This window comes from Tachypleus tridentatus, chromosome 6 (genome assembly GCF_004210375.1).
Source record: "Tachypleus tridentatus isolate NWPU-2018 chromosome 6, ASM421037v1, whole genome shotgun sequence".
Classification (NCBI taxonomy): domain Eukaryota; kingdom Metazoa; phylum Arthropoda; class Merostomata; order Xiphosura; family Limulidae; genus Tachypleus; species Tachypleus tridentatus.
The window spans coordinates 50844180-50857515 of record NC_134830.1 but is presented as its reverse complement, the minus strand read 5'-3'; the positions used below and the strand labels follow the sequence as shown (position 1 = coordinate 50857515).

General features: G+C 33.1%; 1 protein-coding gene across 1 annotated transcript; it reads right to left on the bottom strand.

Moving 5' to 3' along the window:
- Window positions 1-3885: 3885 nt before the first annotated feature.
- LOC143252469 (large ribosomal subunit protein eL43) lies at window positions 3886-11194 on the bottom strand. Its single transcript, XM_076504649.1, has 5 exons — window positions 11038-11194; window positions 10745-10797; window positions 6993-7121; window positions 6196-6278; window positions 3886-4008 (listed from the first exon to the last, which is right to left on the bottom strand). Exons 2-5 carry the CDS (start codon window positions 10745-10747, stop codon window positions 3945-3947), a joined length of 279 nt encoding a protein of 92 aa, XP_076360764.1. The 5' UTR covers window positions 10748-10797; window positions 11038-11194; the 3' UTR covers window positions 3886-3944.
- Window positions 11195-13336: the final 2142 nt, after the last annotated feature.

The following is a 13336-nucleotide window of genomic DNA, read 5'->3' as shown; positions in this document are numbered from 1 at the left end:
TGCAGGAGTATTTTCTTTAAGCAATTACAACTTTCAAGTACCTATACAAAATAGTTTCAAATAATAAATGTTCATTGTGACACATGAATATTACTTTAAGCACCAGAAACTATAATATACACATTAGATTTTTTTGTTCAACAGACCTGGACATATATTAAAAGCTTGTCATATTTCATGTTGATACATGTAGCAACTTTGGAATTATGGTCAACATTCCCTTCTCCAATACACAGTTGGTTAATAATGAGGTTTAAAATGAAATGATTTAGTATGTTGACATACCCTGAATATCTTTACCCACAATATCAACTGTGTTTTATTTAGCAGCAGAACATTTAGAATTTAATGTTTTGTTATGTAACTCAGTTTGTTGAGCTGTAACAAGTTAACTTTGCCTAAAAAAAAAAATCAAAAAATCACAATCTTAACACAGTGAAGTAACCTTAATGCTGTTTAACCTTTTAACCCAGGGGTTCCCAACCTTTTAGCACTTGCAACCCCTTACCTAAAAGTTTGAAACCCATGTGACCCCCTACTTAGGGCTTACTATCAGCAGCTTAATTTTTCTTTTATTTTCTGTGAAGGAGGGAAAGAAACATGTAAAAAAATATTTAAAAATTCTGTAATTATTTATTAGCAAATTAAATCACATTGGTCCAACCTGAATTCACAAAAAGAACATATATTTCTTAAAATAATATTAACATAGGTTTGAACAGCTATCCAACCCAGCTAGTGAGATGCCTGATGTTGCATTTCAGCAGCAAGCTTTGAAATTTGTGGCCGAGCATTTGTTAGAGCCAGTCTCATGTCATCTCCAACATACAATCTGTTCCTATTCTTTGTTTTTATATTGACAAGAGTGGAAAATCCTGCCTCACACAAGTAGGTAGAAGCAAATGGAACAAGGACACATAAAGCTATCATGCTGACTTTGGAGTATGACTGAGACATAGCGCACCAGAACTGAGTCACGGATTTCACCTTGAAGAGATCACGAGCTGAAGAGTCGTTCCTTAGATCCAGAAATTCATCTTGGATATCATCTGGGATGCTGGATACATCAAGTTCAGTACAAAATGGGTTCCTTACCAGGGCCTCCTGTTCCTGTGATAGCTCAGCCAAGTAGCGCTTCGACTTCCTTTTCTAGAGACTGAAGATGCTCGGTAATCTCATCCTTGAGGAACTGATCCAGTTGGATCTGAGACTCATCCGTCACTCCATAAAGTTTTTCAAACATAGCGATGTTTCCAAGATTGGTTTTCCGATGCCAGTTCTGCAGTTTGGAAACAAACGCCTGAAGACTATCTTGAAAAAGGAGAACATGTGTGTCCCTTCCTTGAAGCTTCAAATTGAGCTTGTTCAGCTGGTCAAAAATGTTGGCTAGGTACGCAACCCTTTTATTCCATGCTTCATCTTCGAAGTGAGCTACAAGATCTTTCCTTTCTTGAGTCTCCAGGAATAGCTTTATTTCATCTTTCATTTCAAAGACACAATTAATAACATTTCCTTTCGACAACCAATGTACTGCTGTGTAGAAGAGAAGGACTTCGTGGTCAGCATTCATGTCTTTGCATAGTTCTTTGAATAGGTGAGTGTTGAGTGCTTGAGTCTTCACATAATTTACAATTTTGATTACAGATTCAAGCACTTCCTGCAGAGAGGCAGGGAGAGTCTTATTGGCGAGAGCATATCGGTGAATCATGCAGTGGATGCTCTTTGCTTGAGGTGCTAGCTTCTTCATTCTCGACTGGAATCCTGATTTCAATCCCAGCATAGCTGGTGCCCCATCTGTACAAACCCCACACGTTTTCCCATTGAAGATCTTCGTCTTGAGAAAAAGTTGAAACGTTTTCCATGACATCATCAGCTTTTGTTGTGGTTTCAAGTGGACTGCAGAATAAGAATTCATCTTTGATGTCACCTGAATTAATGTATCTCACGAAGACAAGCAACTGAGAACATGAACTTACATCTGATGACTCGTCGAGCTGAAAGGAGAACAAAGGGGAACCCTTGATTTCAGTCAAAACCTGTTCCTTCACATCCATAGACATTTTAGAAATGCGCGCCTCTGTATAGTATTATTTGACAGGGATACTTGCTGCATCTTCTTTGCACTGGCTTCTCCAAGAATAAGACTTACTGCTTTCATCATGCAGGGTTTAAGAATTGTTTCTCCAATCGTTTGAGGCATTTTTTGTTTAGCAATTTTGAATGCAATCTCATATGAAGCTTCCACTATGGCTGCACTCTGCTGCTGAAACAACCCACTTCTATCGATTCTTTGGCTCTTAAGACACCGTTCATGCCGTTTGAAGAAATCCAAACCCTTCTTTGCGTGTTCTGGATGTTTCGTCTCGAGATGATGCTTGAGTTTTGATGGTTTCATTGACTCTGCACTCAGGACAGCATGGCACAAAACACACTGTGGTTTCTCGATGCCGTCGTTGGTGAGCACAGTGGTGAAGCCAATGTTGAGGTAGCATTCTGAGTATCTGCACCATTTAGCCATGGACACAACTCACCTCTACTGCTTACTTATCTCCTTGTTAAAATAAAATAAAAATATTGAATAATGAACGCTTTGGCAACTGTAGATCTTACACTGACTACTTGTGGGGGTGCAGGTAGAGTAATGATGGGGTAAGTATTGGGAGGGAAGGGAGCGTGGCCAGTCGCACGATTTGTCATCCACCAATCAGCAAGGGACATGTGACTCACGTGTCGACAGCGAGCACACACACACTTAATCACAGCTAAACAGACACACAAGCATACGTACATGCGAGTGCACTCACATACTCGCTACTCACTAGTACACACATACATACAGTTGCAGACACATACACATTCAGTCACAGGCACGCATACATACACCCATAATATCACCTAATGACATTGAACTAACGTAGCACACGTTTTGCTTTGCAGAGAAACAAAAAAAATGTAAGAGCATGAAAATCTAATTGATGAAATAAAATTAATGTTATCCCAAGCTACTTCTAACAAGGCTACGCGACTCCCATGCCAAAGCTTTGCGATCCCCTGGGGGTCGTGACCCACCGGTTGGGAACCCCTGTTTTAACCTGTTAATAAGAAGACATTTGATAAAAATAATGAATTAAAGGTAACCCAGTTGATGGTTTATAACCGATTGTTCGGAGGTTGTCTGCTCTATGTATATCCAAGTTTGTTAATAAACAAGGTCTCGTCAGACCAGAATAACATTTTATTTAATTTTGTTTTAATATTGTACATCTATGTTAATTGTACCTACAGTATATTTCTCTATACCATGTAGTTCCAATATTCACCTTACACATTTAATGGTGGTTGGTAGTTTGTCTGAAGAGCAACAGTGAAGTTTATTAGAATAATCCAATATTTTGGATTTTAACATTTCACTCACATAGCAATAGAGAGATAAACACTTTTACTACATCTTTACAAACATACACAAGTATTTAAACATTACAACAGAGGTAGAAGTACAACTTTATTGTATTTTCATTTTAAAGATCTGCAACAACTTAGAGACAGCAACCTGTTTCCTGCTATCAAAAAGGTTGGGTAAATTTAGACTTTACCAGAATATCAGAGATTAACTTTGATCCTTACAGAGAGGTAATGTTACATAAGTGATATGCAATGAAAGAAAATACTTGCACCAAGTTCATAGGAAAAGTAGGAATTCTGACATAACTGTGTCTGAAAGTTGAAACTGAAAATGATTTAGAACAAATATCCTTTTTGCTCAACAAACGAAAATCAATGTACAAAGCCATGAAAATGATTTTAGAAACACCTTGCCCAACCCTGTTTTACACCCTACTGCTATGATGTTTGTGTGAATACTTCACTACATTTAACACCAAACAGTTCAAGTTTTACACATTTTATTTCATTTTTAAATCAAATAGTTACACCAAACCCACAGTTTACTGTTCCTTCATTTCTCTCAATCGTCTAACTGCACTTCGAACAGTTGCTGCAGCAGTCGTGCTAGAATACAACAAAAAAACACTAAGCACAAAATTAAAACCTAACAATTTTACAATTGTTTTGTAAGGATAAAAATACATCTTTTGAATACAGGTAAACATCGATATAAAATGCATCGATAAAGCGCGATAATCAGTTGGGCACAATGGGGTCTTAGGCCCCAAATTTTTTGGGGTTTCTACAGAGGCCGCCGCTTAATATTACCACTGCTTAATGTAATCAGCTGGTTAATGTGATCAAAAATCAAAAACCAAATCCACTTCAATCTTTTTGTATGGTTTTGTTTGTTTTTCTTTATTTCACTACAAAACGAGTAAATTTTGCATTATCGCTCACCCCGAGGGTAAAAAAAATATACTGTATAATCAAATCGGTATAAGGCGCAATCAGATACAACACGGTCGAATTTTTTGGACCCCAACTAGCGCCTTATATCGATGTTTGACTGTAATTTGTTTTCAGTTTAAGTCATGCTACAGGATAGTGTTTAGGTAGGTAAAACAAACTAGTGTTCTATTAATAAAAGAACCAACAGACTACTCAGGCCTAAACTAGTGTTCCTGTACAGGTTTTCCAACGAACATAACTATTATAAAGATAGATAATTGTTTATTAACCTTTGTTTAGTCAAGAACATTTTTATAAAACTGGCAGTGTTATCTAGACTTTATATTACTGTTTGATAACATGTTTGGTTGTAAGCATTACTTTCAAGTCAAAAAACCACATTCAGATACCACATTAAGTAAAATAAAAATTCATGAACTGATTCTAATGACCTCAAATAGCTATAAATTACAAAATTGTGTATGTTAGCATAGAAGTACTTGCATCTTAGACTTTATTGTGACTTCAAACTTTGAAACAAACTAATAAGCCTACATCTGTGTACTGAATGGAATTCCAATTTCTTTCTGTAAGAGTGTACGTGTTGAGTTACTAACCCTACTTTAACACTCTGGAAGTCTTGCATCTAAATGTTATTTAGCTCTTCATACATTTCCAGTACCTGATGTTTTAGGTTCATAAGCCATTCCTTTGAAACTTTCTTTCTATAATTTCTCATGCCACTGGAGTAAAAACTACAAGAATTGGTTTTCAACCTAAGCATATCAACAAGTTAATTTTGGTGACTGTTGACATGCATTTATATTATTCAGAATGTAGCTAGAACTTGTATCTGTAGGAATGTTTTTCAATTCTTCATTAAATATCTTGGTAACTATAAGAAATATGTCTCTATTCTCCATTAGTGTGCTGCTCAGAGTTAAACAAGACTTATTTGGAAAGTGGTTTTTAAGTTCTCTGAGTAATTGTCAATTTTCTTTCAGGATTTGAATATTTTGTAACATAATACAATATTTTTTGTAGCAGCTACAGAACAGAAAAAATAGAGTAAATAGAACAAATTAGCTTTTGCTACCGGAGAATAGTTTTGACACATTCGTATGTCCTCTTTGGTATTGTGCCATCTTTTGGTACGGATCTGACTGGCCAACATCATCTGCATGACCTTGGAATTATTTTACTTACATATTAAGTCACCTCAAGAGGCAGGCTTTGATTAAGCTACTTTTGACTGTTCTTTTTTATGTAGTTACCTGTTTTGATTTTTAATTGAGTTGATGGTCAGAATACCTCATATGAAGAAAAATGACAGTGTCTGTGTTACCATGTTTAATGTCCAGAAACTCCCATGTCAATACTTATGCTTTCACCTACATAACTTGAAGGAATTTAAAATTTTGGTCATGTGAATGTTCATGACCAGTTTTCCTGCCATGAGACTGAAAAAGACACAAGTGTGTTAAAAGTAGTTTCTGTAATATCAAGACTTCTAAGTTTTGGTTTGTTTCTTTTCCTCTCTCTAGTAGAAATTTTCTAAGGTCTAACAGTTAACCCAACAATACAAATAATATAAAAACTGAAACTGCTTTCACTGATGGTAGTGTGTTTTGTTCAATGAGGTTAGCTAAGTAGAAACTTTATGTAATAATGAAAACATGCAGCAAAAAAAATTATTGGAAAAGGTTAAGAAACCTACTTCACATATGCTCTTAGGTTATAGCTTATAAACATCACATCAGTTGGTAAACACCTAGACATGGTCAACTGTAGTTTGTGATGTGTAGATTCCAGTGTCTGTTTTCACAGTATGTACCAACTTTTGACATATACCATTCTTACCTGTACACATATGCTCCTCCTGCTACTGTTTTTTGACATGCTCTACACTTCCAAATCCCGACACAGGTTCGTCTCATTGTCTCCTGTGTTCATTAAAAACATTAGTGTTTGTATATCAAAAAAATTTATAAATTGAAAAGAAACATAGTACTAAACGAGTAATAAAATGATACACATTTAAGAGAAAGTAACCCATTATTTGTGCTAAGACTGTTCTCAACAAGTGTTGCTTGTATCCTTAATTGTTTTATAAAATATCTTTTAAATCAGACTTAAGTGTAATGTAATATTTACTATGTGACTTTATACAGTTGCTACACTAAAGCCATAAAGTGTTTTATCAAGTCATTCTTTAAAACTATTATGTAATAAATTACTTGCAATGTCCTTTACTCTAGGGCTCCTAGTAACACCCAAATAAATAAAAAAAAAATTTATATTGTAATTAATCTGAGTAAATACACTAGGTGCCCTTTATGTAGAAACTGAGTGATGTCACATTTTATTGTGTCCAGTTCCTTATAATGGTCTCTGTAAGGTATCAATTTATTGTGTCTAGTTCTTTACAATAGTCATTGTATGACATCATATAGTTTATTGTGTCCAGTTCTTTACAACAGTCACTGTGAGAAGCAAAGACAAAATTACTCAACATAATGCAGTGTTTGTAACCCTCCAGCCAGTAACAAATGATATGTAGACAAGACACTGATTTGAGGGACAACAGGTACTGTACATACAGAAACTGATAACAAGGTTTTTGAAGTTTTAGTTTCAACTAGTTAACATTAACTCACCTTGCCACAGAAGGTACATGTGTACTTTGAGTGCTGTGTGATTTCAATCTTTTTTACCATTTTTCGAAGAGAAGCACCATAACGGGTCCCATACTTTCCAACCACACCAACTTTCTTTGTCCGTTTAGCCTAGGACAAATCAGTATTAATTATGAAAGAAGTATATAAACATACAAGTCTGTAATATATCTAAATACAGCTTTTACTATCTAGCATCTGTCCTTCCACCTTTCACTTCAGACTTAGATTACAGAAAATATTTATTTCTAACCCAAGCTACAAGATCAACTGTGACTGTACATTTAAGTAATGGGAACATGCATACACATTGTTACTGTGTTTGTTTGGAATTAAGCACAAAGCTGCACAATGGGCTATCTGTATTTTGCTCATCATGGCTATCAAAACCATGTTTCTAGTAGAGTGAGTCCACAAACATTCCACTATGCTACAGGAGGTCTTGTTACTGTGAAATGTAAGAACCAAATAATCATCATCTGGAAGAATATACCTACTGTTTAAATTTTTATATGAATAGTAGAACTTAAAACCTATCATATGTACCAGGAAATGGAGAGTTATAAATAATAAACCAACAAAGGTTAATTTATAACTTTATTAACCCTGTAATTGCTGCTGTTGTCTGTAGGGATGACAGTAAACTTTTTATCATCTTTCTAAACATTTTTTTTTATCCCAGAACTATTGGTTGTATAGACCCTAGTAACATACAAACCTCACTAACTAGTGCTGGGATTCCTGATGTATTTCACAGAATAAATAAGTAATTACACTAAACCTGTTTAGGTTAGTTTGTAACACTGAATATTGTGATGAAAAACATCTTTAAAAATTTACTCTAAAACATAATTTAATATGTTTAGTCTTCAGTTGTTTCTTGAATATTACTATTTTGAATGGAAAGGTATATCAATGTTATAAAAGGTGTTTTCAACAGAGACAACTGATGTAAGAAACACAGAATATGAATTTCATGTAACAAATATGTAAGAATTCCATATATATTAAAGAAATCCAGTTAAAATTATGACTACATACATACTAATTAGTAATTTTATAATGTAGTTGTATGGTATATCCACAGCAAAATTATTACTAGTTATAATATTAAATATCTATAACAAATTATTCTTAAAGTTAAAACATCATGAGGGTAAATAAAGTTACTTTTAAATAGTAGAAACAATTAAAGTGAAATTTGTAAAAACTTAAATTACATAAAAACTTAATAAGACCAAAGAAACATGTTATTACATTATATTTGATTAAATTTTATAACAGGTAGGTAACAATTTTTTTTATCACTTCCCAAAACATTTCATTATACTGTTGAATCTACTGAAAACCAACTTTACAGTTTCTTTTGAAAGATGATTACCAAGTATGATTTATATAAAACACGCACACTGGATGTATTAACATGTAAGAAATAGTATTGATCTTTATGGAAGAATTTAACAGTCACAGCAATGTATCTTTCACTGCTGTTATAACATCAGCTAAACTTATTTCTCCTGTAACTATAATGGAGATTGATTATTAACACTAAGTACATAATTTAATGGACTCCTTTCACATGCTATTAACAGAAATCACAGCTTGGAAACTTAAGATATGTTTCAATAATATACAAACATTCTTGATGAGGAGAAATTCATTTGAAATAAAAATCTCTCTGAAGGGCTGGTATAGGAAGGTCAAAACATCATTCTCTGCTTATCAATAAAAGTGTTAATACCCATACAAGCCATTCTGAGATACATTTATATACCAACGTTTTACCTTTATTTGTACTCACAGTGCAACACCAGTTTCATTTAAGTACCTTCCATATAAACCATCACTATATCCACATAAATACTTATCTATATAACAGTATTGTGTTTTATGACCATGTAACTACCTATCTATACAGATATAACAGTACTTACTGTTGTATGACCACATAACTACCTATCTATATAGATATAACAGTACTGACTGCTGTCTGACTTTGTAACTACTATCTATATAGATATAACAGTACTGACTGTTGTATGACCACATAACTACCTATCTATATAGATATAACAGTACTGACTGCTGTCTGACTTTGTAACTACTATCTATATAGATATAACAGTACTGACTGTTGTATGACCCTGCAACTACCTATCTATATAAATATAATAGTAATATGGAGGTTCATTAGGTCTATAAAGAAACATTCAAATTTTTAGTTTTGCATTTTTTACATCTACTTTGCTTCCTGTGACCAAATTTAGGTCTATTCACAGATACATGAAAACTAGTGGTTTCACACAGTGTTTTACAGTTTTTATAACCATTTACAAATTTTTGTACAATTACATATAATGGAAGAAATTTTTCATGTCATAACCTTTCATTAATTATGAATTTACATTCCAGGAACGGGTACTCCAACCATATATATTATTGTATGACGTACCACTAACAGTAAAACCATATATAATATATATATAATAACATATTATTAATATAACAACATATATTATTGAGATGCCAAAATATTATTGTATGTTAGTTTATCCACTGTACAAAAAAGTGCCAGTTAAATCAGTCATTTTAAGGTGTCGGACACAGGCTATTGACCAGCACCTAATGAAAACCATGATACATAGGAAACTGTTGCATATAAAAATAATGTAAATGTATTAAGACCTATATCGGACAGGGCCCCAATGTCAGTGGTACCTTCTGGAAACAGATTATGGTATTTCACAAAAATGATCATGATGAAATACATATGATGTTGTTACTCATCTGTCATAACAACAGTCACATTTCTCACTTGATACAGTACAGACACACCATGGGAAATAAGGGAAAGAATCCCCATGTTCCTAAAAATCTTGGACCATTACAATAAGCTACACTATTCACATGTCTATAGTTTATTCCAAAATAAACACCACACATGCAGGTTCCAGTTTTGTTAATATATTTCTTAGCATTTACAATCTACAACTGTGGATAATTATGGTTTGCACTATTTTCCTAGGATCAGTCAAGTAATTGAAGTAACATTTTTTATACCTAACATTAGCTTAATCAATTTAATGGTAAATGTTAGTACCACAAACGTAATTTAAATTAGGCCAGATGTGAAATTTTGAAATATTCACAGGAAGAATTCAATAAAGTCTTTCTAAAACTCTAGGTAGCTTAAGTTCTAGAAATTCAGCAATTTATTATAATTAGTAGTTTTACTTTTAGGCGTTATTTATCAAAGTATGATTACCAATTTATAAAATACTGTCTGACATTTTCAGTAAAACCAATTAGAACTATAAAACTTGTTAATGTTATACATAAAATAGCGAAGTTCCATGAGCTGGACTGCACTGATTAATCCGTTATATATTTAAATTTTAACTCAATTATTAAGATAATAACAGTAGCACCAAATGTATAAAAATACAAAAACTATTATTGCTACTATCAGTATTAATACTATTGATAATCAATTAGAAATACTATTTCAATTATTACCCAGTAATACTATTTTAATATCAATTTAATTAATACTTACATTTGAATGGCTTACTCACCACATATCATGAGATAATTTTAAAACTTAATATTTATTGAATACTTTATCTCAAAACTTAGATAAAGTGTTAAGTGATTATATACTTATTTTAATTATAATAATCAGGATATAATAGTTTCAGATACAAAATGAGATTAAATACGATTTTGAAACCTACCATATTATTTCACACACAGCTCCGCTGCACTCTAATACCAGAAGAGTTAGTCGCTAATTCAATAAAAACAAACTCGTATTTATTTTATTTCTAAGTTCAAGAAAACACACATTTTCTAATATAAAAATAAAAATAGATAAGATCAGTTTATATTTAAATTATTTATGTAAAATAAGATACAAGTAGTTGCAAATATTTTATTCGAAAATACAGCTAATAATTATTAGTTTACAAAACATATGACTTATTAAAAGTTCCTGCCCCCTATAAAAGAAAAACCCTCTAAGTAATACCATTATTCTTTCCCAGTGGAATCAAACCTTAATTCCGCGAGCGGGGCTGAAGAGAAATAAACGTTACTAAACGCTCCTGATTGTCTAGCAAGCCTCGAAAGGACTTGTGAGATATTAAACTAAAACTACTCCCAAGATAAATAAACTGAACACAAGTGAAGTTGAAGAATCGTACGTTAAAGACACAATATATCAGTAATAGACAATCGTTTTTCATAAAAGAGACTTTATTCATTTTGAACATAATAAATTACATGGATTCGTAAATATACTATAGTTACAGTACAATCATTAAACCCATTTTGATTGAAACAGTAATGCGTTTATTATTTGCTCAAAAATATTACAAGACTAAACTTATCGCTGATCCGTCGGGGACACCAAAAACAGTAACAACAAAGTATATTAAACGTTTATTTAGTGTAGTTAGCATACAGAAAGCAAAAATTATATCGCAGAGCATTAATTAAACATTTAAAGATTAAGCTTATATTCTGACCTATTTAAGTAGAAGTTACGTGGGTATTAATTAGAAACGAGCATAAATATTGAAATACTTTACACTGGACAGGAAGCGTTTTGCGTAGTTTGAAACCAATTAGAACACACAGATAATTGAATAACCTAACTCTTAAAAAAAAAAAAATCCGGTACAAACACGTTTTTCTGTTTAAATTTAAGCTCAATGATAATTTGTTATTTATTATACAGATGGTCAAGTACTACATATTAAACTTATTTTGAATATCCAGGTCAGAAAATTACGTAACAAACACAGCAATATCTAAGCGCGGTGAAAGAGTATGCATCATAATTACATTTTGACGCTGTTTAACGTTACATAGGTAGTGTGATACCACCAAAAATCATTTGTAACAACCCTTTGCGACGCAAAATATTCGTACATTCAGATTGTAATTTCCATGACAGGGATTCTGAAATACTTACTGTTATTAGAAAATAAAAAAATATAGATCAATATGATGTTTGGAACTATCCAGAAAAGACCTGCAACCGTTGTAAGCAAATTGTATCTTGCAATGGGTAAAAATCCCACGAACGCGAATTTCGTTGTCAAAAGCCGCCCTCGTGTCCTAGGACAGTACGCAGCATGATCAAGTGGGATCATCGTCTAGAAAAATGTGAATGTCATGATATAAAAGATTGTGTAGTGTAGTTATTATTAATCAATTTATTTTATGAGTGAATATTTTATGACTGTTTAGTTTTGTTCATAGCTAGAGAGTTAGAAGCAAATATTTTAGAATAAATGTTATGACAAGTTAAGTTACGTTATTTGGTAAGAGTTGTGCATTGTGTTTATAACTCATTAATGTCATGTTTATAGAACTTCATGTGAAATTGACTGATGTCAAGGGTTCAGCGAGCAGACGATTACATAATAAATATGTGTTTGTTTGTTTTGGAATTTCGCACAAAGCTACTCGAGGGCTATCTGTGCTAGCCGTCCCTAATTTAGCAGTCTAAGACTAGAGGGAAGGCAGCTAGTCATCACCACCCAGTATCAGGTATAACGTCATCAAACTCTGTAGTATCAGGTTTAATATAATCAAAACCCATAGTATCAGGTATACCGTCATATTAGGACACCATATTTGGACGGACGAGAGCTAGTATTAACAACATTTCTACCGTGTGACTATAACCATATAACAAATGATTGAGCCTCTTGCCGTTGCAAACAGTGGACAGTTACTGCTTGTCATACCGACTTTCAGACAAATTGTAATACTATCGAACTCATAGTTTAGAAAATTTGTTTGATGTGACAAATAGTTGAACGGTAACTTAACTGAATTCATTAAGAATCAGTGCTGCTTAGTTAGCAATGTTATGTCAATCGAAGTAATACATTTTTATATAAAACTATAGTTAAAATAATCTTAACAGACAGGCTTAGCCAGAAAAAAACCCAAAAAACACATTGTATTCTCATCTCTGAGGCATGCTACTCTCGTCAACAGTAGAAACTGTATAGATACACATTTGTAATGCAATATATTTGGTAACTGTATAATAAAAATTAACATGTTTAAGTTAATTACAATTGAAGGCGGTCCCGTATGGCCAGGTAGTTAAGGCACCCGACCTGTCACACCAAACATGCTCACCATTTCAGCCGTGGAGAATTTAAAATGTTACAGTCAATTCCACTATTCGTTGGTAAAAGAGTAGTCCAAGAGTTGGCGGTGGATGGTGATTAGTTGCTCTAGTCTTACATCTTACACTGCAAATTTAGGGATGGTTAGCGCAGATAGCTCTCGTGTAGCTTTGCACG

Bases quoted from the DNA above. Each gene is read 5' to 3' on its own strand.
- LOC143252469 (XM_076504649.1), bottom strand. The intron at 6,279-6,992 runs GTGAGTTAATGT...TAATGAACACAG, and splicing joins CATGTACCTTCTGTGGCAAG to GAGACAATGAGACGAACCTG. The intron at 4,009-6,195 runs GTAAGAATGGTA...GTTGTATTCTAG, and splicing joins GGAGGAGCATATGTGTACAG to CACGACTGCTGCAGCAACTG.